General features: G+C 39.4%; 1 protein-coding gene across 4 annotated transcripts in view; it reads right to left on the reverse strand.

The window, feature by feature from the left end:
• The window catches only part of USP13 (ubiquitin specific peptidase 13), a 69437-nt gene that overhangs the window by 6853 nt on the left and 35063 nt on the right, over nt 1-27521 (reverse strand). The window contains exons 11-21 of one of the 4 annotated variants that reach the window (XR_010611511.1): nt 25225-25350; nt 23748-23901; nt 21754-21928; nt 19692-19780; nt 19196-19318; nt 16884-16910; nt 15959-16102; nt 14792-14958; nt 14121-14280; nt 12409-12493; nt 11276-11779 (exon numbers count right to left, since the gene is read on the reverse strand). Coding sequence is in view for 2 of the 4 variants with exons in the window: in XM_065674504.1 (XP_065530576.1) it covers nt 11686-11779; nt 12409-12493; nt 14121-14280; nt 14792-14958; nt 15959-16102; nt 16884-16910; nt 19196-19318; nt 19692-19780; nt 21754-21928; nt 23748-23901; nt 25225-25350 (1344 nt within the window). In the remaining 2 variants the exon portion in view is untranslated. Of the gene's footprint in view, nt 1-7743; nt 11780-12405; nt 12494-12994; nt 13125-14120; nt 14281-14791; nt 14959-15639; nt 15677-15958; nt 16103-16883; nt 16911-19195; nt 19319-19691; nt 19781-21753; nt 21929-23747; nt 23902-25224; nt 25351-27521 lie in introns of those variants that run through there. The other 3 variants (XM_065674504.1, XR_010611512.1, XM_065674505.1) reach the window with 3 other exon arrangements.

A 27521-nucleotide genomic window follows, 5' to 3' on the forward strand; every position in this document is an offset into this window, starting at 1 on the left:
ATGTACAGGATAGCCTTGTTGGCATAGAGGACCAAATATAATTTCCTGAAATGTGATGAGAAGGTTTTCAATATTCTTGTGTTTAAAAAATGCAAGTACACTATAAACTGCAATATCCATTAGAAAGATCATTCTATTATCATCAGGTACTGCACACATACATGCATGTGCATGCACATACATGTTGTACATGAATGATGACATTTCAGAACATATTAAACCACAGATCTTTATTGCAAATAAAGAAGAATCTTCCTAGGACTGCAGACCATACTCAAGGGAAAATTTTCCCTGAAAAAGTTGGTTGGTATGCTTGTAGGACTGAGACTAAGATTTGATCCTGCTACTACAGCAAGTAGTAGCAAAAGTCTCAGTGATCTCCATGATAGCAGACTAAATCCTTCGATAACGTCAGTATTTGTAGCTGCCTAAAAACGTGTGCATATATATACATCATCTTAATTTTCCCTGACTGGATGAATGGGGAACAGTATTGGGGCATTACATGATGAAGGGATTAATTCAGCTACAATCAAACACATTTAGCTTAAGGTGAATGTGTCAAAGACAGGAATAGAAATTTTTAAGGTAATAATTTTCATTTGCTGATATTTTTCCTATACAGTGAAAGATAAAAAGCCTAATCAGATGGCTGCTATGTTGCTCTGTGGTCAGAAATTCAGCTTGCAGAGTAGGTACTGAAATGTGTTAAAGTGGGACAAATAGCACATTTCCTACAAACAGCATTAAAAGAAAAATCCAGCTCAAAGATCACAAAGAAGCTCTGTGGGAATCTGCCAGTTTCAACAGTACAAACCTAATGTTTCCTGCAGCTGTCTGTTATTTTCAGCAACCACTTAAAGGAAAATTCCAGGTAAGACAGTGTAATCACTGCATCTAATCACCAACTATAGCTTGTTAAATAAAAATAACCAGTTTTCATTAAAAAATAAAAGGCGTACCTCACACTCTCTCCCACAGAATACAGATGCTGAAACTGCTACTGGAATTTTTTAGTAGTGCTTTATTAATTCTTTACACATGTATTCCTACTTAGCTATCAAGCGTTTCATAACTGATTCCTGCAACTTTCTCTAAGGATTTGTTATCAAGGACTGACTGGGAGCGTTGTTTTAGCTAAGTGGGCTGCTGTATGCATATCTTCTGATAACAGTTTGCTCCTTTGCTTTGATAGTGATGTGTGATAAGGCAGAGCAGAAGGTGCAGTGCAACTGAATCTGGAAAGTGATAAGAAAGAAGGGAGGCATCTTTGAGAAGAGGCTGTAAGGCAAAAGCAATATGCTTACATTTTGCTTGATGCCCTGCCATCACACAAATTCTTCCAGAATATCCTCTGTGCTGTGGTGTAGGATATTCAGTGCTTATCCAGAGGAACTGGCTGCTCAAGAGCTTTATTTTTATACCTTTCAAATAAAATAAAACCAACTTAACTGCTTGACTTCTCAGTCAGAATGACAAAGGGCATTTGATACTGATACCAGTTCACTAAACCTCTTCTCTATGATGTAGGTGAGTAACACAGCAATTCTGTTAGGAAAACCTAATGCAAATCCTGATGTCCCCAGAAAGGAACAGACCAAGTAGGCAATTTTTGATATATCCTGGAAGGCACTGCTCAAAACTGTATTCATCTGCTGATACATGTCCACACCCTTGTGACTGGTGTGAGAAAAGTTGTCTGTGTAAACCTAAAGACAAATCAAAGGGCTGAACTCTGCCTCCCATGGGGATACTCAGGCCCCCAGTTCATCACAAGCACTGCAGTCCTTCTGTACTGGACACAGCCTACAAAGCCTATCCAAAGAGACTGCGCACACTCTTGGAGGTTAGCATATTTGCTCCAATTAACCATGTACCACTGACAAAGATACTGCATGAGGGAAAGACTAAAGCAGATAGAGGACAGTGGCACATCTCCTTACACTAGATACCAGTTCTGGGGGGGTGAGTGGCCAGTGATTGAGCTCACCTCAACCTAGCAGCTCAGGCTCAGCAGCTCTTGGTACTTCCGGAGACTTCTTCAATATCCTGAGCTTTGTTGTCCTCCTTTAGCCTCCACTGCCAAGCACTGTCAGTGCAGAAGACATGATTAGATACAGCTTTGATCTGACCTCCTCACAGTGTTTCTCAAATATTCAGTGGCAAGCATGTATATTTGGCTGAAACAACAACAGAAAACACTTGAGGAGGTTGCAGCACTTTAACCTGAAGAGAGAATTCATCTACTTAAACTTCTAATCAAGCATGAGACAGGATAAGCAAGGCAGCTGCTGAATAGTAGCAGATTGAGCCTGAGAGTGACATGGCAAATCTGGGTCCTGTTCTAAGTCCTCCCTGTGAGCCAAACCAAGTCAAAACCTCCTGCCATCTCTGACTTGCTCAGGTGTGCAAGGAAGGAAGATGGGCAATTCACAGCCACTGTCTGTAATGCCACTAGCAAAGAGCAGTGGAGTGCTGCTGTCCCACAGACCACATGGGTCAGGTCACCACTCATGTAAATTGAAAGGTAGCATATGAACACAAGGTTGCTCAGATCTACATAAGAAAACAAACTTTAAGTTTACACAAGAGACTAGCAATTTGAGCAAAGAAGAGACTCAGAGACATTTCAAGATAACTGTGCAGCATCTATGGGATGATGACAAATTAATGTTACAAGGGTTTATCATCATCTCTCACCCCTGTTTCCCTTTCCTGTTACTCCCGTTTCTCCAGAGGTGATTTATCACTGCCAGGTAATTGATTACAGGTGTTTTTGAGTCTTCTATTTTATATTTCACACAGTTACACATTGTTTTCCCAACCCCAGCTTGTGAATGGCCCTCTCCTCTGCAAAGCTTTAAGCTTATTTATGACCTGTATGTCTGATCCATCAAGCTGCTGAACAGTGAGTCTGTAGTCTTCACAGGAGTCCTTTGTACTTGGCATGATCAGTTCATGTGCCCGTATTCAGTGACCAGAGAAAGGCTGGCCTCTGATACCACTGCACATGCTAAACAGGTACTGAAATCAAAGTGATTATTTATGGAGTGCAGCTTTCCAATTAAAGTAATAGGCTCATTTCTTGCCTATCTTCTAACCTGCAATGTCTATTGCTGCAATATAGTGGTTTATGTCAGTTTCAAGAATCGATCTGATCTTCAGGTAAACACATACACATATCTGTATCTAATAGTATTTTCTTGTGATGTGATGAAACACAGCACTTGTAAAAATATTGAGGGGGAGGTTCCAGTGACAAAACCTCATATGAGAATATTGCATGCAATTACATAATAACCACACTGAAATATTAACACAAAGCATGCAATAATAATACTTGAATATATGTTTACAGAATGCATGCAGAAGGCCAACTCATAGGGTATTTTTAAACTATTGATTGGTATCTTCTATGGGATATTTTAAAAGTACTTTGCATCTGCCATACTCAGAACTGAGTTGTTCATGTTACTTGGAACATATTAGACCAAATGCAGAGCCTTTTTTAAATCCCATCCTTAGAAATCACTTTGTGTTGTGCATTTCATGTTTGCTTCCAGTGTTTATTTAATGACAGACATGTAGTAACAGCTTTGGCAGACATGTTTTAGTATCCTCTTAAGAATTAAGAAGCTAAATGTGTGCAGCTTTCACTGTGAAGCAGGTGTTTAGACTTCCACATTTTCTTCTCCAAACCACAGAAAAACATTCCCAGAATCAGTGAAACAACTATTGTCTCAGTCCACACTTACTTACCATGGCCAGGCTTGTCAAAGTTGCCCATTAGCTCTGAAGGCAGCTCAATGTCCAACTGTCCTGTTTGAAATATACACGCATAAAACTTCAGGACATAAAGTTACACATGATGAGCTAATGGGCCAATTTGGACCTGTCTGTCAGATGAAAAGGAGGACCCTGACAACACCAGCAGATCAGCCAGGTGATTCTAGGAACATCCATAGAGCACAGGCCTCCATAACACAAAAGCTAACACGACAGAAATAATAACCAATGAAATTACTTGCGGCCACAGAGGCAAAGCCTGAAGCCTAAATCACTGCCCATTGGAGCCAGTGAGAACTGAAGTGAAACATAAATTGGTTTTACATCTCCTTTGCCCAAATATGCATCTGCAAAATGAGATGTATTAGTTACTTCTCATGAATAACCTGCACAGTTGAAAAACGCATTTCTGGTCACCAGTATCGTCATCCTAGCAGTCTGTACAGTGCATTTATGTAATAAATGCTTATAAAATACCAAGTATTCACAGATAAGCGATAGACAAAATGCACTGCATGTTGTGAAAAATAAAAAAGTGGTATGCAATACAGTACTACCTACTAGTCAAACCTTATCTAGGCTAGAAATCAGATTCCTTCATTATAGTTCTACTGGGTTTGGACTGGTGAAAGAAATGAGAGAAAACAAATGCCACGCGTTAAGAGATCGCTGACACTTTGAACAAACGTAGGCAGAAGGAAAACAAGCATGTCACAGAATCCACAGAAAGTTTCAGAGCCTCAGCCTACATGGGACATGGGAAAGAGACCGAAGGAATCTAATTTTCCTAAAATAAACCTTAACTTTATGAATGCTTGCACAAGTGACAGCCCATTGAGCAAGCTTGCATGGTCAAGACTTAATGTGCTTTGATCTTTATTCCCCTTCCACATTTACAGAATGCCATAGACATTGATAAAACTTTAAATAGCTTTTTTAATATCAGTAATCTATTGTAAAGTCAGAAAATTCAAAAGCATTTGTAAGTATATTTTATATATCTGGGTATAACGTATCTAGAGCAGAAGAAAACTAGTTTTGAGAGGCATTCTGTGCAGCTTCTTTATGCTGTAAACTGTTTGAAAATCTTGGCAATCTTGCATCAGTTCTTTTGGCTTTATTTTTAAGCCAACATACAGGAAAGAAGAGATTATAGGGTTGGCAGATACTTTCACCTGGGCCATCTGAGAGCCCTGCTGCTGCAAAGACTTACATTGCTCACTTAACTTTTTGTGTGGATAGTTAAATGTAAGGCTTAGCAATGAAGTGGGCAGTGGATGCAGAGGTGGGAGTTCAGCCCTACACCTGAATGTTTACATTCCGTTACCAAGGTTCATATTGACCCAGACTGAGAATCTGAGTGTAAGCACATACGGAGTAAAAGATTCGTTTCTTACTACAGGTAACTTTGCCTCTATATACTTAGTGCATTATCAGCTGTGCATAATATTAAACACAGACCTGTAGTTTACTGATGCTTTAATTTGACGTTTTCTTGCACTGCTGTTTAAAATAATCTATTTCCTCAAAAAGGAATGATGTGCATATTGGATGTGTTAAATTTATTAAGGTCATAGATGACTATTTGCAGAGCGCCACATTTAATGTAGTATTTTTGTACTATAATGGAGGCATGCCTTCCTTGGGTTCTTTTCCACATATTAAATTGTATTTATTTACCTGTATTTATAACTGTGCGATTTTTAAATATGGTTTAATAATAAACTTTGTCTGTGGCTTCAAATATTTCAAAATCTCTTTTCAATTTGAAAACAGTCTTGACTATAAATACTTGAACTGAAAGGAGGGATCTACTTCTCCAATTGGAATAAAGAATTGTTTGTAATGAGGTGTTCTATCCCATTGTTTATGATGTGCGCATGCTTCTCTACTGACAAATTAAGAGCCCAGAGGATGCTTTTTTTTATTGCCGTTTTTCAAAAACTCATCATTACTCTGAGGTAGAGTTATTTTTCTAATTGATTTTTATTGCCACATGTTGATAATTATACTTACAATTGGGATTTATGCTAGTTGAGGTCTGGCCCAACGGATTTTGCACATACATTTCATATGAAGCAAAACAGAAAAAAGTACAAAACCCCACAAACTTTCAATGACTGAAATTGTTACTCAAGCAACTTCCCATAAACCACAGCAGGAGTTGGCTGTTTGTCAGTTTTAGCTTTCATGTGATGAAACTGACAGAGTAGAAATGACATCATCGTTACATTTTTGCTATGGAATACTAACATGAGCACGAACATGAGAAGGACATAAAACTGCCTGCTGTACACCACTGTGGACAGAAAAGACGACAACCACAAAGGGGGCTGTGACAGTTACAGCAGAGGGCTGTTGGCAAATCAGAACAACACTGGCATGGATCTGAAGGCTGACTCCCTCGAGGGACCCGTGTGATGCTCCAGGAAAACAAACAAACCAACCACAAGCAAAGAGACAATAACCAAAACTCCATGAAAGACAGCCAGGATTAGCCTGTAGAAATAAAGTTCTGTCAGGAAAGTTAAGTTCATGGCTTTAAGCAGAACCTTCCAGGAAAATTAAAAAGGGAACCAACACTAAAACCACACTGACCTTCAGGATGCAAGCACAGGTGCCCCTGACACGGTCATGTTTTGCCAGGAGATTTTGTTGGTTTAGTTTTTGCTGCTCACATGTGCTAACAAGTAGCAGTAATGCCCATTAGTTAGATGCTCTGTAGCAAACACAGACCAGGAACAGAGCCAAAGACAGTGGCTGGGAGAAAAGCACTGGTACTAAATCCTACGTACAAAACTGCTCAAAAAAATCACTGGGAAAGTTTCTGGTAAAGAAGTCTGAAAATAAAATCACCTGCCCCACACCAGCTGGCAGGCATGCACTGTCTTCAATATTTTTATAGCATTCATCTTTCATGACAGTTTTCAGTGCCTCTCTTGTTACGCTTGTAGCACACCTGCAGGACAGAGAGGTGTTACTTCCCACTTCAGTGAGGGGGAGCAGAAACCAGGGGTGGTGTTAAACTTGCCAGTTATCTAATACTTCTTTCCACAAGCAGTCTGCAAAAGTTAACAGGTACAAATCCTGTGCAGGGAATTCTTGCACAAAGTCTGAGCAGAGACCGTTAGCTTGCACAAGGAGCCACATTTTCACACATCTTCCAGTTGCTACAAGTGGTGTGAACACAGCATGGCATGACTTGACATGGTCACAAAGGCCACCTGTGATAGAAAAGAAACCAAAACAGGTCATTAAATTTGGCCTTCAGGAGCTCAACCATCTTTACCTTTGTCATCATTAAACATTTCACATGTCCTCTATGTCACCTGTATTCCAATAGGTTTACCGCTCACCTCTCCTCCAGTTCCGGGTCCCATGATCCTATAAAAAGATGAAGGAGTTGCCATCTTGCCATCTTCTTTCTTGGCCAATTCTTGCATCTACCAAAGAATCCCAATGGTCACACTGCTATGTAAAGCCCTTAAACATCAGGAAAAAAAGGCTTCTCCTTTACTGAACAGCAGGTGAAATTCCTACATGAGTATCAGGAATCACAGACCAAGATAAAGCAGCAATATAGGAGTGAAATGACACCACTCTTCCCCATGAACATTGCCAACTCTTGTGTTCAAAGAGTATCAGCCGGCTTAAAAGTTAAAAGCAAAAAACCCCAAATCTTACCTTAAATCCTCGTTTCTAGTTTTGCCAAGTTTTATATCCACTCAGGGCTTGGGGGGTTTTGTGGGATTTCCCCCTAACCCCTCCAATCCATACGAGGGCCATGAGTCACAAGAAATCAAGACTGCTACAAACCTCTTTGTTCCCCATACGGATATTTTAAATAAAACACCAAACTCGACCACAAAGAGTAAAAAAAGAGGCAGCATTAAAACATAGTCAATGTATTCCTCTTCAGACAGGAGGGCAGAAGCAAGAATCCACAGAGCCACAAGATGTGAGAATATTTTTTAATTTAAAACAGTATCAACAATGTCATTCACAACCATTCTCATCACAGACAAATACTCTCCAAAATGTTAACAGTGCTTCAAGCAAACAACTCCGAATGGTGCAAAGTAAACCAGTACAGACACTTCCAGGATACAACAGTAAAACCACCAAAAATGAACAGAAATCAGAAACTGACCTCAGCCATTAAGGTAAGAAGGGTGATGGGGAAAAGAATAAGAAGTTATGTCCAGTTACACATTTTGCATAGTCTTTCAATGCATGAAAACGAAGAAGATAAAAATGGCTGCTGCCAGGATGGAGAACAAAAGGAATGAATTGGAGACGCTTCTAAAACAACCTAACAAGCTCTGGTTGCATCTGCATTCAGAATGTGTGCTACGACCCAGGGGAGGCTGCCCAAATGAAAATAAATGAATAAATAAATGGACTGTTGCTGGTTTCTGTTAAACCCAAGTCAGAAGTAATGCCACTGAACCCACTACAAGTGCTAGCAGTCAAGAAACACCTAGACTTGCTTTTAAACTACAGCTTTGAATATTTTTTTATCTTAATTGTAATTTAGCTAGGAAGATTAAATAGGAGTTATAGTCTACACATGTTTTGGAGACTGAAGATTGAGACTCAGCATGAGAGGTCTACTGGATCCAGCACACTGCTAGGAATAAGAGGAGAAAAGGAAAACAAGGAAAAGTTGTTGAATTCTTCCTCCTTCCACCCTAACCTAAATGTACCGTGTGAAAAAGTAAAAATCAGTCTGAGAAAGAAAAACTTTACTATTTGCTGCTAAGTCCTGGCTTGCCATAATTCTCAGGTTAGATTGTCTCAAACAGCTCACAGTGATTTTTCTTCCTCCATCCTTTTTGTCAAGGAGCTCTCAGCACACCTGACCCCTATGTTAGTACCTAGACACGCAGAGTTTCCCCACCAGCCACTGCCCAGGTTGTGCATCAAGGCCTGGCCCAACACCACTGAGTGCACACAAATTTTAGCAGGCAAAGCCAGATGAATCAGTCAACCATTCAGTACAGTCTGAGTGTGGCTTCTGCATGTTGAAGTTTAAAACAAAACTCCTCTCCCCACATTAGTCTAAAAAGTCAGGCGTTCACACCCTGCTCCTCCAGATTCATGCTGTTCACACACAACCCCTTACAAAAATGACACGTTCTTAACTGGCCCTTTGAAAAAGGAGGGAAGCCACCCTGGGAGATAATAAAATAATTCCTTAAAAAGCTGAAGAAGGTTTAATGTATTTTCCAAGTGCTGTATTTTAGACGATCCATAAGCCTTTCCTCTAAGCTGCTCCCTGCATTTCTGACCCACTGGTAGGCAGGCAGTGTGCAAGAGTGATGAACTGAAAGCAATTTCAGAAGCTTAGCTGCTACAGTTCATCTATCACAGCCAGTGAACGGCTCTCCCCTCTTTCATGTGCCAGCTTTCTAAGTGTGCCTCCCATTAACCAGTCCCACAGCACCCCAGTTTCAGGACGTACCAGACAAATGGTTTGCAAGCGTCCAAGCTCCATCCTTAATCCCATGAGACCAGCCATGTTTCCAGTTTAGTAATGAACATGGGAGCTACTCTGTTGACCTTCATTTACCCAATGCTTCTAACTAAAAAGGTAGAGGCCACCAGATCTTGTTAGTTTTTAAAACAGCCCTTTTAAGTTCATGCGGTGAGAGGGAAGCTGCTGTGGAGCTTCCTCAGAATGTAACTGGGCATTGAAAAAAATAAATTAATGAAATTAAAAACAGAAGCAAAGGGGTAGAAGCCTTTTGTCCTTTTCCTACTGCCAAAATGAAAGAGCACAAACATACATGGAAGTTTTGTTCTTTCACTTTAAATAGATGGTGCATCACTGCAGAAATTGCTGATCTTGTTTTCCAGTCTGTCACTTCCTGGTGAAACACACAAATATTTAAAACCTGGAAGAAGCAAAAAAATTCCTGGCAGCGTTTGTTTTTTTTTTTGTCCAGAACTGGTGGCTCAATAACGACAAGGCAGCTGAATCTGAGAAGCCACTTACTGATGTGCTGGGATGCCACTCTTCTGTGTCAGTAAGAGCACTAAGTGCAGGAAGCTCTCCCAGCAATTAGGCACCATTTAGACTCTACAGAATTATTGCACTAGAATTTCTCTCATAATCTTTTAAGATCATAAACTGATTTTTAAAACAAAAAAACAAAAAACCCAAAAAAAACCCCCACCCAGCAGTGGGTTTTGGCTCTGCATTAGGCCATATGACTAAAGGAAAAACTATACTGGAAAAAATAAAATGCCCTACTCAAAACATCATTTTTAATTTAGATTCTCTTCCGTGGCGTGCAGCTGCCTGAATTTTGCTATTAAACTTGAAGGCAGTAACTGCAAAGAAAACGTAATTACACCTCCCTGCCTCTCTCGAACTCTGTAAGGAGAATTTTCTTTTCTTATGCTATTTTTGACCGTTTCAATGTATTTCCAGGGCTCAGTAAGATTCTATGAAGCACCTTCAGCAACAGCCTCTAAGCAGTGGCCAACACCGTGAACCTTTGAGGGTTTTTTGGAATCGTGAAAGGTTTCACACTCACCATTTACTTTTTCTAGAACTAGTATTGTCAAACAGTTTAAAACCCCACATACATATTCTCGCCTGCGCCTGTGACACAAACTGAAACAACACTGATACTCCCCTTGTCACGAGAAAGGCAGGAAAAGCCAGCCCCTACCTTTATACCTGCCAAAAATATAAAAACCCCTTCAGAATGTGTCTGTTAAAGAGATCAGATTATTGGTGTGTTTGCAAGTTTTAAGAAAGCTGAAACATCTCAAGGTGGGGTTTTCTTGTTGTTTGGTTTTGATGGTTTGGGATTTTCTAAGGGAGGAAGGAGAGAGGGGCAAATCAATAAATCAGCAATCTTACTAAGCCATTTCCCCCACTCATGGATGGAACTAAGTGTTCAAGCAGTCTTTGGCAGAAAGCAGAATTGCACTGTGTGTGCTTTGTGAAGTTGATTTCAGATGGCATGTGAGTGGTCAAGATGAAAATTTCCCTGAAATAAATACAATGGGACATGAACACCTCCTTTACCTCCTTCGAAAGAAAATAAAATTTAAATAATACCCTTGGCTTTCCTAAGGGTACGCATTTAATTTTATAGTCAGAAAGTCTGCTTCCTTTAGCCATCTGTAATCCTGAATCTGTTGGAAGAACTTGCAAAAGAAACATTCAAGAGGAGATGAAGAAACCTGTGCCTGCAGAAATAAAATCAACCATTTCTCTTTCTAAGAAAATGTGCAGGGCACTGGCAGGAGATTGCTTCCATCTCCATTTATTTCTTAGGTTTATGCATCAAAAAGGCAAGCCAAAATACTATAAAGCCGAATTACGACAGATACAACTAGAGTTATATCTGTTGGAATTTTCTCACCACACCAAAAATAATCTCTCAAATAAGACATTCTGAATTACACTCACATACCCCCTCCAATTCTATACGCAACATGATTTATCTAAGTGGTCCTGACTCCCACTTACCAAAGGTGCAAGTATTTCTTTGTGGTCTCCAACAGACGCATGGACAGAACAGGCAGGAGCTGGGCTGAACCCCAGCTGATGGGCTATTTTTGTTCAACCCTGAAACTTCTGTTTTCTCCATATACTAGCTGCAAATTCCACCAGTAATCTGCATGGTCTTAAGGTATCCCTTAACGTGTACAAATTTAAAACAATGTACATCACCTAATAGAAATTTGCCCTCTAACATTTAAGGCAGCATCAAATGACTCTTTAAATAAACTATAAATATCCCATGATGTCCTTCGCTTTTTGGCAGTTCAAGGGCTAGGGGTCTTCTCTGGGTTTTAGATTTTCTTTTTTATTGTACAGGGTTTTGGGCTGGTTAAAAAGGCTTATGGCTTTTTAAGGCCAAGTAAGAGATTTCAGGCCTAACTTGGTATCCTGTGGTAAAAATAAATGTATCCCAGGTCTTTGGGAGGTCGTTCTGAGGCACAGACTCTAAGGTCATTGTAGATCACCCATCTGAAAAGAAAACAAGATTGATTACATTCCATGTGTATAAAAATCATCACAAGTTTATCAGGGGTTTCTCTGACTCAGACTTCAAGAGCTTAAAATCTAAAATTAGGTACTGCCATAAGAACAAAAGATCAGAGAAACAGACAAGTTGGATTACTGGCATAGTCAGGAACTGGAAAGGATGAGGGACATACAGAGGAATGTGTAGTTGCAGTTCAAGTGAAGGAAAAATCAGAGATTCCCAATGCCAAATAACAGCAGCATATAAAATTCACAGCCAAGATCAGTATTGCAGTACTAGCAGCCCATAGTCTGATGGGTTTCTACTGATGGGGAATGAAAGGAAGCTGGGGGAAGCTCAGATAAATGAAGCCAGATACAGAACTGACGCCCCAAAATGAACAGATTTGGAACAGCAAGTACGGTAGAGTTGATGGTACATTTCAGCACAGACCTCGGCAGTATCAGAACTGACTCATCACATCTACAATCTGTAACAATATCCATTTCTTTGGTGGGAAATGTATACCTGGTAACAACATTCATGTTTGCCTGCCACCCTGCTCTGTAGAGATGTACGCTTCAAAGAAAACTTTTGTTCATCCTTTCATGTCTCTCCCAATTCCACTCACCTTCCTTCTTTTTTGAGATGACAAACATAGTGGCCACTCATTGTGGATGTTCCCATGTGGCTGATGAATCCAAACAGCTCGTATCCTGTTTAAGAAATACAAACGGGACCATAAATCTTTTATTACTAAAATTACAATATGACTCGAGGGGAAGCTTTCTTTCTAACACTGGAGAAACAGCTAAGCACCCCTAACTTAGATTCCGCATCCCCAAACACAGTTTCTGTTAAGACTGCAGCATATTCTCGCTTTAACTAGCAGCCAGATTCACTGTCAAAAATCAAAACAATTCAAATCAAACCCACATAGATCTGTGCATATACAGCAGGGCTGTGATCACAGCCCCTGCTGGGAAAGAAAACACCAGATTCATTCCCACTTCACAGAGAGCACCACAGAAAAGTGCCAGGTACGGCATTCACCCTGCACACAAATTAGGTATGTCTGTAAATGTGATCACAGACCCCTCTTCCTTTTACGTGAAGAAAAGTTTTGTGGTTAATGTCTCTGGAGAGCTCAACATCGGTTCTTTCTCCCCACCCATTCATGCCATTCACCCAAATTACCACCAAAAGTAAAAGGGTACCTTCTTTCAGGATATTGCATAAGGACAGGGGCCTGGATTTTGGTGGAGAGGGCTTTCTGGAGCCATTTTACAGTATCATGTTGCTTATCACGATTTCAGGCACTCAGTAAATGGTCTCAGTCTATAAAGGCTAAGTACCACAAAAAATTATTATTCCATATCTTTTTTTAACCTTATGATAATCAATGTTTCCAATGTCTCCAAGAGACTTAAGATTGTTTTGAATGTTATAAAGACCAAAGAAATGAATATTCTTGTATAAGAACAGCAACCACAGACATAAAAATCAAATTGGCTGTTAATTTTGTTTTTTCCTTGTAAGACCACTGCAGCCAAGGTCAGAGGTACAAGTTCAGAACATACTCTGTTGTTTAGAACATACTCTGTTGTTTAGAACATACTCTGTTGCTTGAACCGGTCACTCAAGACACTTCAAAAATCATCATGTGATACACTTATTTTAGAACCACCACTGAGCTTTGGTACTCTAATGCTTTTACACTTACAAGAGGCTCTTCACCTACTTCACAACTTTGCTGTACATTAGCCCCATCTTGTGGTTTATTCAGTAGCAGTATGACTGAGGATCTCAAAGAAAACCAAACAAAACCATACAAAAATAAACCGAAGAAAATAGCTAAACAGTACATGCAGGATACCGACTATACCTGCTGTATTTAGATTAAGGAACTTTGTTGGAGGAATTATCAAATCTCCCATCAGACCACAAGAGGACGAAAACTCAGGTGAACTGTAACAGCAACATTATCTTTAGGGTGCTCAGCTTCTGAGGATTTAAACAACCTAATTTTATTTTGTCTTTTTATCTAATCGCAATAAAACAAAAAATAAAGCTAGGCCAACAGAGACTTATATGCTGTGGCAACAAGAAACTTCAACTCAGGTTATTCAGTGAGTCCAGGGAGTTTTCTGAGCAAATGCAGCCCACAGAATCTAGCAGCCCCACAGAGCTGGACTCAGACTTGAAGGAAGATTGAAGTAAGTTGTCTGGATCACATCCAAAAAAACCCACAATAACTACTTTCAAAACAGAAAGGAGCTCTATGAATGGCATAGATTTGACACAAGAACATGATACCCAGTTCTACACTGAAGAACAACTTACTTCCAGACCCGTCTTTGACCCTGGGTCCCTCCGACCCTGTCTCTGCAATATTGGCATTAGCATTGTTGTCCATATCCATCATGTCCAAAGCAGGCTCACTTTCTTCCTCGAGTTCAGGGTGGCTGAAGATCCATTCCAGCCCACGCTCCAAATTATTGTTCTGTGAATCAAACAAGCAAAAGAGCAGCCTTTAATAAAATCTCTAGCATCATGCTACTGCTAATTGTTCTCTGAAGAGAGGAAGGTTCATGTTCAACAGCATGTACGATTTGTAAGATACATACTCTACCTTCATGAAAACAGTATTCAACAGTCACTCTGCAGAAGCTTGACAGATGGGAAAGAAATCCTCCCACAACTAACCCCCATGACCCCCAGGTTCTCATCTTGAAGATGCACAGTTTTTAGGCATCCAGGTCATTTCTCAAAAGATGGTAAAAGAAGCTGAGTTTTTCTCTCTCTCCACACTTCAACATTCATGTGAAATAAAAACCACCTTCCTTACTCTAACCCAGTCAAGTCAGGCATCCCATGCTTTGGCAGAACAGTTCATCACCCACTGACTGGATTTCTACATACATTTCAAAGGCATCTGAGCATGCACATGTAACAAAGCATGTAACATGAAATGAAACCCAAGTGCTACCAATAACTAACTCCTAGGAACTCACTGTTGCCTTCAGTGCTTGAATTGCCAGATTCCTTTGGAAGCCCATGGAAATTATAATTGCAACCATCTCTTCAGGAGGTTGGTTATCTAGCCCAACAGTTCCAAATGCAGCTGCTCCATTGGAAGCAACTTCTCCATAGGCAGGTATGACCAACGGCTCAGCAAAGTCTGGAACAAACAGAGACATTCATCAGTTTGTTCGTTTGCCCCACTGAAATGGAAAAATCAACAAACAACAAATAGGACCTCAAAAGCAGTCCCAAAAATCAATGTAAGTTTTTCACTGGACCACTTGGGATTTAGATGCCTGGAAAGCCTTAAAAACAACAAAACAAACATGCACATTACAAAATACCTAGCTGGACAAACTCGTACTGAGCCATCTGTAACAACTTGGCACATCACAGAAGTGAAAAAATTACAGGAAAGTAGCAAAGAAGAGTATGGAAGCAATGATGGCACCAAAGTTGACACCAGCTGATATACATATAGCTGTAAAATCAATTGATTCCATAGCTGAAATACATCAGTTAAGCCCCAGTGAAACTCATTCCCTGTTTACATAAGCAACACAAAAGCCCATGGTGAAGCGTGAACTCAACCAAATCATGTTTCCTGGCAAGGAAGTGCTCGGATATACTCAGTGCTGAATCATGAGTCCAGACTTTGCATGGATGAAACACAGGAAGTAGAGAACATCTAGCAGCCCTGTCCACCATTAGATAGCCCAGGTTCTGTCCACCATTAGATAGCCCAGGTTCTAAGTACATCATGAATGCTCTAGCCTGAGCTAGAGGAGGCCAATATGGAAGAAAAGCATCTGGACCACAGGATTCTTTGTACTTACACTTGATCACAAGTCAGCTTCCCCCTTAGCAGCACGGACCTAAGCAAAGGGCAGAAAACAGAGAGCTGGCCCACATGATCAGTGAGGACAGGAGAGTACTTCTGCGTAGCTTATGTTTGTTGTCTTCTAGGCAGAGGATGCCACACAATGGTAAAGATCTGCATATCCCAGGAACAGCTTAGGAAAATCCACTCACACCTCCAGGTTTCCTGGGGTGGGGAAGGTGCCTGTTGTTTCTCCATCACACATTATAAAATTTCTACTGACTGCCAAAATGTACAATCAAGAGCTGAGTTTAACTTACACCTTCCAGTCACTAACCTGGTTCTTCCATGTGTGCAATGATCCAGTTGAAAGCAACTTCAGCACCCAGGTTGCCTGTATAGTACACAGCTTTACGACATGCTTCCAAAGGAAAACCCATCTCTGCCAGTTGCATAACTGAACACTCATCAATATCTAGAGCTAAAAGAAAGGACCTTCTAAAACATAAAAGTCTAATTTTATCCATTATATAGTATTTCTTATCATTATTCATGGTGCCACATATTACAACACATATCACAACACATATCACTTGGATTTGTTTTAGTACTACAATAAGCCCACACCCATTAGAAAACAGCCTTGTATAAATCATTTGTTACTGACATTTTTTATAGTATTTATTATGGACTTACTGGTAATCTTTTGTCACCATAATCTACATTAGATCCTTAAACATTTACAAATTCCTACAGGACTTTATTTGCTAAAAGCACTCACCACTGGATTTCAAGGGGTGAAGAAATTAGGTGCTGTGCTTAGCTAGAGATGGCAGCCAAAGCAATCCCCTTTCTTAAAGCCAGGATCTTGCAGGTCAGAGAAACAGCAGCTGCTGGATCCAGCAGTCTCCAGCTGAACTTCATCTCTGAATGACAGGGCTTGACAGCTTCAGCTGAGATCAGAGTCCAGAGGGAGACAGGATCAGGCAGCTGTGACCCTGAGAACTGCAAGATCCCTCTGATGAGCAGCAGACACAGGGGCAGCTCATATTCTGGCTATGCTGATGTTACTACAGACTCTTAAAGAATCCTGCACACAAGGAAGTAAATGCTGAACAGGTACAAAAATCAGCTGTTATTTAGAAGCATGCAGGGCAATACTTCATGCACCTCTATGAGGACAGAGAAGCCATTAGCTGAGCAAAAGCACGAAAAATTTCTAAGCCACTTAAGTACCAGTCCCAGAAAAATGAGATACGTACACTCCATGACATTGTTCATCATGCGACCTGAAAATTAAGAAAGAAAAAAAAAAACCAAACAAAAAAAAAACCAAACAAACAGGAAAAAACTTGATATTAAAGCAAAGTAGATTCATATGGGAAAAACAAATCCACATTTTTAAAGTCACAGAAACATTTGACATTTTCTATGCCTCGCATCATATTTTCCTATGATGACATCATAGAAATGATGTCATAGAAATGATGTCATATATGACATCATAGAAAAATATGATGTTTCTATGCCTTACGCAGGCAATGCATGTTCATCCTCACATCCCTGATGGTTTTGCTATGAATTAAACCAGGGATGTTTCTGACCAGTAATTTCCCTAACCTCAGAACGAAGCGTCACTGGTGTTATAAACTGGTAAGATATATAGCTGATGGCTGACCTAAACCAATTTTAAGCAAGGATCTGTTTTGTTAAAAATAAGGTACATCACCCATACGTTAACACTAAATTCAGGTTAGCCCACTGAGCAAGAGGATAAAAAAGAGTAAGTCTTTATAAGGATCCTACAGATAAGGGACAAAATCAAAAACCTGAGAACTCGATTTTTCCATAGCCTTTGCTCTGACACACAATTTCAGGTACTAGCTTCCTTTCACATATGCACAGCTTGATATTATACCGCCACTAGTATAATTATCAAAGCAAATGGGGCGGCCATGTCATGGGAATAGTTGCATTACTGGTTTCCTATTATATACCGAAGCACCCAAGCTTAAGACATCTGGAGGAAATTGCAGCAACCCGGGTCTAAGGTCACACTGTAAAACCGAGATTTTACTTGCTATAAACCATTTAATCCTCCAGAGAAAGCCAGGGTATGAGGAAGGGGGATATTCTAACATTCTTGTTTCTGAAATTCAGTGAGAAAGAAACAGTATTCACACACACACACAAAAAAAAAAAAAGCAGCATAGCCTTGTTAATCACACTCTTTCTGCTCTACAGATAATTTAGTCAGCAGTTTGACATCAGCTCCTTGAGACAGAGCCCTTTTTAATGGCCTGTACAGCCCACATACATCCAAAGAAGTGGACTATGCATGCCTGCATAGCTGCTAGGTTCTACTGTAACCTAACAAATCTTGAAATTTAAAAAGTAGTAAGATTTTCAGCCTTAATCTATCCCTGTAAAGAGGTTTTCTTCAACTGTAGTCCTTTGTGTTTTAACTATCACTGTACTGTGAATGAATCTATTCTGCAGACATAGCGTGTTTGTTGTTCCACCTTGAACCAAAGTGTTTCAAATTATTAGAGTCAACCATGTGACTAAACAAAGACCATCTTCTCAGAACCATAACACTAAAATCCTACAGCAAATAATCATAGCAACTGACAGATTCTAAAATTCCTTCCAATCAGGATGGACCATTTGCTGTATACAAGCACTGACAGATTGATTTAACTACAGTCCCACCCAGACTACTTTATCACCAGGCTTCAGACAAAATTTAGTACAAAAGTACTCAGAAGATAACAGCAGTTTAGTAACACCTCTCGTGAAAATGTAAGAACTTAGTGGATTAACACCCGACCCCACTTATGACACCTGTCATGAGACTCAGCTTATTGGTCTGAGTCCAAGTCCTTTGCACCAGGCCCTGGGAAGTGCACAGTGACTTTACTGAAAGGGAGTGACAAACATGCACTGAAGGTTGATGAATGGTCAGAAGATGTTCCCTGCATATAGCTGATTTTCATAAGTCTAGAGGTGTTCACACACTTCTCTATTCCTTTAAGTCTTACATATCAATGAACATTCAATGAAGATGAGCACAAGGACCTCATCCTTAACTAAGGATGATTATCCATGTATATGGAAGTCATGAAACAATTCTGCTAGTAAAGATGAAGAGATCATAATGCAGCACAAGCTGCTCCACTGAGCAGCACTACACTATGGCAAAAGAGGCAACCACCACACAGCAGGGTATACAAGACTATAGTCAGTAAAGCAAGTGAAATAATCTATTTCACAAAATAGAACATTCATCTATGAGCACAACAGTTTCAGAAGAATGCGAGTTATTTTGAGAGAGTCCAGAACAGCAACAATCATAAATCCTGAGAACACCCAAGCAGAAAAGCTGGAATGATCTAGAGTTGTCTAGTAGAGAGGAAAATAAAAAGCTGTGGGGTGTTGTTAAGAGTCTTCAATTATAAAAGCACAAGAGCTGCTTTATTGTTCCTAGCTCCAAAAGATGAAGATTAAAGAGAATCAGTATGTGCTAGAGGCAAAGAGGACTATAGGAGAAAATCAGAAGAAAGTCAGTAAATACCTTTTGGGTCATCAGGAATGATAATGGGAGGAGCAATGTCTGGAAGTTCCTCTTCTCCTGGCTGGAGACCCCTGGCCCGAAGGTGGTTGATATCTAGGAAATCTGGCATGTCTATAGAAACATCTACAAAAGTAGAGAAACAGTCCAAGTTTATTACTCCAGTGAAATGCCCTCATGGTGCAACCTACCCCTTCAGAGAGGCAGACTCTGGTACTCAAGGTACAAACACAGCCAGGATTGGCCTCCTGAAAACAATTATTTGGGAAAGTCAGAACACTAAAGCACAGTTTATCTAGGAAGCCAGATTATACGAAACTGTATTTTAACTCCACAGACCTAACAGATTAGTCTGGGGGAAAGAAGATTCAGCTAGGATCTTCACAGTAGAAACCTGAGACTCAATCCAGGTTCTCATTATAGACCAAAGTGTGTACTTTGTAATCTTGCAGATTACTTTGTGCAGAATGAGAAAAAGGTAAATCTAAAAAGCACATACCAAGCTTTTTGGGTATCCAGTCAAGGCCAAAGGTGAATTTCTTGATCTGCACCACTAAGTATTCAGGAAATGAAGCAAACCGAGAAGTCCTGGGAAACACAAGAAATACAATTCATTGAAACAAAATCACAAGCAGCACAGATTTCAGTACTTCATGCACACTGAGATGAATAACTTGAGCCCTGAGTGAGATCAAGTGATGGATTTTATAAACTTCACAAAGATGTTTCCAAGTGCAGTGGAGAAGTATGGTAATACCTTTCTATACATCCATATCCTGAATGTCAGCTCAAACCCTTGCAGACAATTCAGCTTCTAGGAAAACTATAGAAAACAACTAAAAGTAGTATTAAACTTGCTCACTCAAGGTGTTTTGAAGCTAAATGTCAGGAAATATTTCTGAATGACACTGACTAGAACATCAGGGCACAGGCTTAAAACATGTCTTGGACAGAATAGAGTAACAATTCAATCTGCATTTTATTCATTCCCTTTCTAGTAACAGTAGCATTGTCCATGAGGTATCAGTCCACCCGTAAGGCATTTCATTTAGCAAAGACTGAAAAAGCCGTCATTTGTAGTTTTTCACATGAAAGTGCTGTATAAAAAAATAAATCCTACATGATATTCTTACTCAGCTACTATAATATTTATCAAAATAGAGGATGACTCAAGTTTAAGGGCATCCCTGATATTTACCCAATTAACAAAAAGTTTAACCTTGAACACAGTGTAACGTTGTATTTACCACCATTCTTCTCCTCTCTGGGCCAAGTACAGTAAATGCATCCTAAATATAAGGTCTGCTTACCACACAATAAGTAACTACTTTCTAAATTCTTCAGAGCACCACCTTACAATTTTAGTAACTTTCTCATCTGCAGCATGAAACTTCACAATTTTAAATAGCAAATTATTGTTCATCTTTCAGTATTTGTAAAGACCTAGAGGATGAAGAACAGCTAAATTACAAATTAACCTTGGATATACTTAAAGACTAGAATGTTCTTCCAATATGTTCATAGTTAATACAAAAGCCCTTTAGATTTGTTGCATTTTTCTTCACCAAGTGCACCTGTCTCCCAATTTTCAATACAATGTCAGTGAAACTATATCCTAAGACAACAATGAGTCATTGGTATGCTAAGTGATCTAAAAATAGAAACTACCTAGTCACCTAGCAAACCAGTTGCAGAGTGCAATTTTCAACCACTCCTTGCTGTTGACATAAAAATGAAGCCAGATGAGAGACTAACTCTTGTTCTCAGCAAGAAATACTGCCCCTGAAAATTGCACTTATCTCTATATGCCATACTATTTCTTCTTAATGCCTTTTTAAGCCCAAGATGGTTTTGGTTCTTTTATCTACCTCATTATAAACACACAGGGTTGCCTTGTTTAATATGAATTGTACCTTGTACCATGGCCCCATGTAAGTTACAAGCAAACTTAACAGATGCAACCAAACATTGTAGCATACGAAGGAGATGGGTTGAAATCCAAATGCAAACAATAAATAATATAAAATATGACAACATAATGAACACAAAGTTCTCATCACTTCACAAATGCAAAAGTTTCCATTTATCTAAAGAACTTTCTCAGAAGAAAACACTTCTGTTTGCTTCACCCTGTTTTGTTGTCATACAATGCCCCTCGGCATCCTTAGTGAAGTGAGACATTAAGAGACTAAGCATAGAGATCCAGACTGTGTCTGCCACCACACAGTACAGAGCTCTATGACTACCTGATACATAGGATCCAATTTTAAAACATGGGCAGACAATTAAGGTACAAGCATTTAAAGTTCAAGCTCTTAACAACGAGAACACATCATCACTTCCTAAAGTCTGACAATTGAGAAAAAATTCTTTCCTGCTCAATTGGTCATTACAACTCCCATCAGGCTTGATCTACACATTACATTTGTGAACTCCAACACTAATATAATGCCAAAGCCTCTATGCCTTTGTCTGTTTCTCTCTGCATCATGTCCAGGTACCAAAACTAGCACACAGCACTACCACACATATTTTTAATAGGCAGCCAGACACACACTTACTTCACTCCTGCAGACTTTGCTTGAAGGGCACTGCTCCAGAAGTCCTCTACATTGCTTGGTTCAGAAAAGGCCTGCAGACACGCACTAAACGGGATCTTGGCACGGACAAGCTCTGGTAGAGGTCTCCTTGTAGCTTCTGCTTCTCGCCTCTTCAATTCATAGGCAATTAATTCATCTGAGAAATACGTATCACACTAATAGCTAAATGAACATTGTCATGGTTATAATGTCCCTCACCAGTCTTATCTTTGAAAGTTTTAGAAATGCAAAACCCCACTTATCAATAAAACACTTTATGACTTTAACTAGGTATCAAATCTTTTTGTCTGCATTGGGGTCAGCAGCTACACTTACAACCACACCTGGTTTTTAAGGCTTCTGTTCATGGTGACAACATAGAACTGGTAATACTGGGGAACAGGCAATTACAACCTGGCCATGATGGCCTGAATCCTGTGTTAATGATAACACCAACTACCTGCTTTATCAGCTCAATATGACTTGAAAAATTATTGCTGTTTGTGTCATCTGACTTTCTAGACAGGACAGGATTATGTACAATACAGAAAGAATCCTGACACTGGCAAGCTGAGCAGCACTGTATGTTAAATTCAAAATCTAATATACCTCCTGAGCCATTGCCTGAAAATAACATGCCACTTTATAAGCATAGAAGCATCACTGAAACTGATGAACAAAGAACGTAAAGTTCTACAAACTTTAGATTTTCAAGTCAAAATGGTCATTTTAAAACAATGTCCCATTCAAGAACCTGTGGGCTAGGTAAAAAGCAGTAGGTGGAACTGTGTTTTGTGCTATTTCAAAGGATCAGATCAAATAATCAGGATAGCTCCTTCTGGCTTTGAAATTTTTTTTCATTTTGAGATTATGCAGGAAACCAGAGGAAGATCCCCCTTCTCATGCACCTGTGATGTTCCCTTCACTTCCACCTCAAGCATATGTTTATTTTGTTAACCTACAACACTCTTTACCACTGACTGCAAGGCAACCAAGATGCATCAGCATCTCTCTCCTGCTTCCAAGTCCTCTAGCCTCCTCAGCCATTTTCTCCTTTAAAAACAAGTATGCATTTTCAGGCAGCTCACAGACTTGAAAAAAACACCCCTGTATATTAAATTAATGTCCGCCACTTCATCCTCCTTCCCACTTCTCCTAAAGCTCTAGATATTCAAATTGTGTATTTTGGCATAATAGACAACAAACTGTCTTATAACCCTATTCTCTATCATTGTGTTAGGCCTTATCATCTGCTGCTAACGAATACAAAGCCAATGTGGTGGGAGTTTTGTGTTGTTTGGGTTGGGTTTTTTTTGGGGAAGGGGGGTTGGTTGGTTGGGTTTTGGTGTGGGGGGTTTTTTTTGGTTGGTTGGGTTTTGTTTGGTACGTGCTTGTTTTCACAAGATATTCATTACCTAGTATATTTGATTCCTTTTTTAGAATTAAGAAGTTTTTATATACTAGTTCACTGTCCAGAACAAAAGAAATCCAATCCTAATGACAATCTTTGGGCACACATATGCAAAAACCACAAGGGTAAATAAATTGTACTACAAGTGGTGTGGCACATCCCTGAGTCAAATCCAGGTTAAGGTTTTAAATCATAAATCACTGACATCTTTATCAAATAAACTGCTACCATTCTCTGTGATATATTGTTGAGTGGTGACACTTAATGGTGGTCCCACAGTTTGAGGGGAAATCTGTCTGAAAACTTGCCAGGAGCATCTAGGTAGAATCCTTCTTCCCTAAAAATGTAAGCAGGAACGGTATAGCCACAAACTGACGTGTGGATAAAATCTTCTTTAAAAAAAACCAAATCAAGTAACTTTCCCCAATCAGTTCGTTGGTGTGATTTGCCACATGGCCTTGAACCATTCTATCCATGTAAAGAGATCATTCAGGGGTGAGAACTTCATTCCCACATAACTGAGAGTCACCAGAAGGTCAGTCAATAAACTAGTTTCTTTCCTTACCTTTGTTTGTTGCTGCCTCCATGGCAACAGGTAACTGCATGATATAGTCCACCCTCTCTGTGTAGCGGACCTTTCTAGACTGGCAGCATTGTGTGCGTTCTTCCACCAGAAACCTGAAAACATCACTAGGGTTTTCTGATCCTACAGGGTTCCTCTGAAAGGAATATCAGATCAGATCATTTAAGTGACGATCATTAAAATGACCAGAGAAGCCAAAGGCTCACGATTGTTGTCTTTGTGCTTGCCATAAGACAATCTTGCACCAGATCTGGCAGCTCATGTTGCCATGATGCTACATGCATTTTACTGCATGTAGAACTCTTACATCCACAGAAAATCCCACTGAAGTTTGCAATACACAGCAGTATCTCTCTACACAAAGTAACTTTCAGAGTGTGTCCCTAATAAATCTGAATGAGTCAAGGTGAACAAAAGAAGACACGAAGGTGGCAGGTTACAGTAAAGATAGAAAGCTCAGGTAAATAACATGGAGCATCCTTTCAGCAAACAGAATTTCTCCTGCCACTCTCAATCTGCACTGAAACAGAACAAGCAACTTGTTTGTTATCCAGATGAGAATGTCATACAAATAATATAACTCCTCTTTATTGTTCAAGTGAATGTCTTATCAGGCAAAAGCCAGAAAATGTCTTCTAACCATCCTATAATCAGTACATGTATTTTGGGATATGGAACACAATGCATGCAAATGTGAATAACTTCATCTAGACCATAAAACATGAATAAATACCCTCAATTCTTGGGGAAAAAGGGAAGAAGAGGGTGGAAGGATGGGCAAGAAAAGTGCTTTAAATCAAAACCACATATACTTGTAAATTTGCATTTCAGAAAGACATCATTAACATTCACAGTACTGACTCTTCTACACAGCATTGAGCCAGAGCTCAGTGGAACTAACAGATTTTATACTGTAATTTTATACAGAAATACTCAACTGACAAAGAGTCACTTTGCTGTGGGAGGTGTCCTTCCTCCCATAATGATTCACTGAGGTACAGCTGGGACTTGTAAGAGAACTGGACATTGTAATTAGTTCACTCCCAACTATGATATAAATTTGGAATAATAATAATAGCCAATTCATTAATATTCCAAGACAGACTTCAATATAGAAAACAAATGGATAGCAGGTAATCATAAAATGAACAGCAATTTAAAAGTACAGTCATGTATGTTTATATATCTTATAGCCTGTACGGTAATGCTTGACCTTTCTACATCTCTAGCTGTTGTTATCAGTAGCATTGGCCCTGCGTGTGGTCACACAGAGAAGGGTCTGAAGTGAAGAGAAGGAAGTATTAAAGAAACAAGTGTTTACAAACCAAGATACTTTTTAATCAGTGCCATTTTCTAGGTACCCAAGACTAAAAGAAGTATAACAAAAAAGCTGAGCCACTCAGCTCTGTCCTCATTGTCTAATATAAACAGGGAAAACAAGTAATTCAGATTTTCTCACCTCTACTAGATTTATAAGATGTAGGAAAAACTCCAGTGCATCTTGTTGTCTATTAGAGGAGAATTCTGGGTGGCCTTTACTTATAAAAGCCTTAAACATCTGAGGAGATATTCCATTATGCTGAGCCTAAACAGAAGAGAAACCTTTTAAAACATTCTTATTAATTCCCGGACCAAATATCCCAAAGTTACTCAACTAGATCTATCTAGGACCCATTTCTGCCACTGTAGAAATGATAGTTCTGGTTTCACCTGGTTTTCCATTTTAATAAACATGATCTGGGGGATTTAGAGTATGTATTATGACATAGTTCCTACAGCATTCGCTTTATCTGATTTTTCTATGGCATTTGCAACTTAAAAGAGATTACTGAAGGTTTCCTAAAGGTCAGTAGTTTCCAGAAGGCTAAAGGCTTACACTGTTTTCTAAAACCTTTCTTTTTTCCAGAACCCTCTTCCACCTAAATATATGTGGGCATGAAGCACTTTGGTATATCAGCTAGCAGCTTTACTCAGGACATAACCTTTCCAGAGATCTCTACAGAATCAAGCAGGGAACTACTGCATGCAGCATGCCTTCCCAGATGGGCTTTTAAGAAGAGGTAAGAATTTGCAAGTGTTGGCCACGTCAAAGGACCATAAGATACTGCTTTAGTTTCAGTAGGAAATTACCCTAAACTAGAAAGTCTTTAGCTTCCAAGAAAGTCCTAGTTTTTATTTTCTCACCCTCTATACCATTTCAAGAAGCCTTCGAACCACCCCAAATGGCATCCTAAAGACATAAATAGCTATTAAGCCTTTTAAATGACAAAGTTGAAAGGGTCAGAATCTCTTACTCAAATTTGCCCTTATCCTCCATCACACCAAATCATTTTCAAGACAAACCAACCAGAAGTGCAGCCTTTAGGATATTAGAGGCCAACCTCATTCTTTACTACAGTTGTGCTATCACAGCAATATAAAAATAGAAAAAGCAGCATAAAATGGAAGGCACATAAAACACACTAGAAGAGCAAAATTTTACTCTTGGTTTCACCAGGTATTCCTAGATCCACTGAATTCAAAACTAGCTTCTCAATTTTAATGCTTTTTCAATTTCTGGCAGTACACCAGCAACCACATTAGGCTCAGATGCTTTTCAAAGGCTCTCGTAGAGAGACAGTATCAGTATTGCTGGAACAAAGAGATATTCTAGGGATTTCTGAATCTTGGGATATATCTATCTATCTATCTATCTATATATATATATCGCTTCAGAGTCCTCATCTGCCTCATCAAAGCTAGAAGTAGGGAGAAGAATGCATAAACCAGCTCAAATTACCATACACCAAGCTTCCTTGTACATCAGAAGAAAAAATATTGCCATGTGGCACATTTGCCCTGATGTATAATGGAGTAAGTTTGGAATCAAGGCCTGTTTCCACCTATACACCTTTTACTCAGCCATTTGAGCAGGGAGAAGAGAAACATGTGGAGCATGACAGACTTTAGAAGAGGAATGGTCCCTGCTCTCTAAACCCTTTCTACTTCAAGGACAAGTAAAATAACAAAAGAAATGGCAAAGCTCTAAGCAGAAAATCAAGTCCTAGCTGACAACTCTTTAGACTTTCAGCTTGTTTTTAAAGTTAAAGTGGGTACAAGAAAACTGCTACCATCTCCAGACTAAATTCCCCAGTTAAAAATTTTAGCTGCACAGTACCATGAATATTTATAGAATACCTAGCATACCTTCCCCATCAACAGTCACAGAACAGATCAGCTAAATATAGACTGTGCTGGACCACTGCAGATCTCATATGAAAGCTTTTACAGGCAACAACTCCCCAAAACTCTGGATGAATTCCAAAGACCCAGAAAACTAGAGAACTTTGCATGTAGGAGAGGGGAGGAAAAAAGTGGAAAAATACAATTAATGATTGATTTTATAGACAGAAAGCAGAAGCACTTGAAACCACTGAAGGCCTAAAATCCTGTGTTACTATATTTATTATAAATGTCAGTACAACTCTCTGGATGAGAAAATACTAGCTGTACACACACCAGTATTACCAGGGGAAGGAAGGGGAAACACACCAAACAAAAAAACACCCCAGACTGACAAAAATGTAGACTCATTTGCCCAGAACGAGGGAATGGAGAAAACATCTACACCTGATTTTTCTTTTAAAATCAATCTTGAATACAACAAACAACAAAATCAGTAAAAGCTGTTTCAAATCCTAATACATGCTATGAGTTAGTTAAGGAAGTCATCTGATGCTACATGTAACTACTACTTTATTAAACTGAACTTTTGAA

Source organism: Lathamus discolor, chromosome 3 (genome assembly GCF_037157495.1).
Source record: "Lathamus discolor isolate bLatDis1 chromosome 3, bLatDis1.hap1, whole genome shotgun sequence".
Classification (NCBI taxonomy): domain Eukaryota; kingdom Metazoa; phylum Chordata; class Aves; order Psittaciformes; family Psittacidae; genus Lathamus; species Lathamus discolor.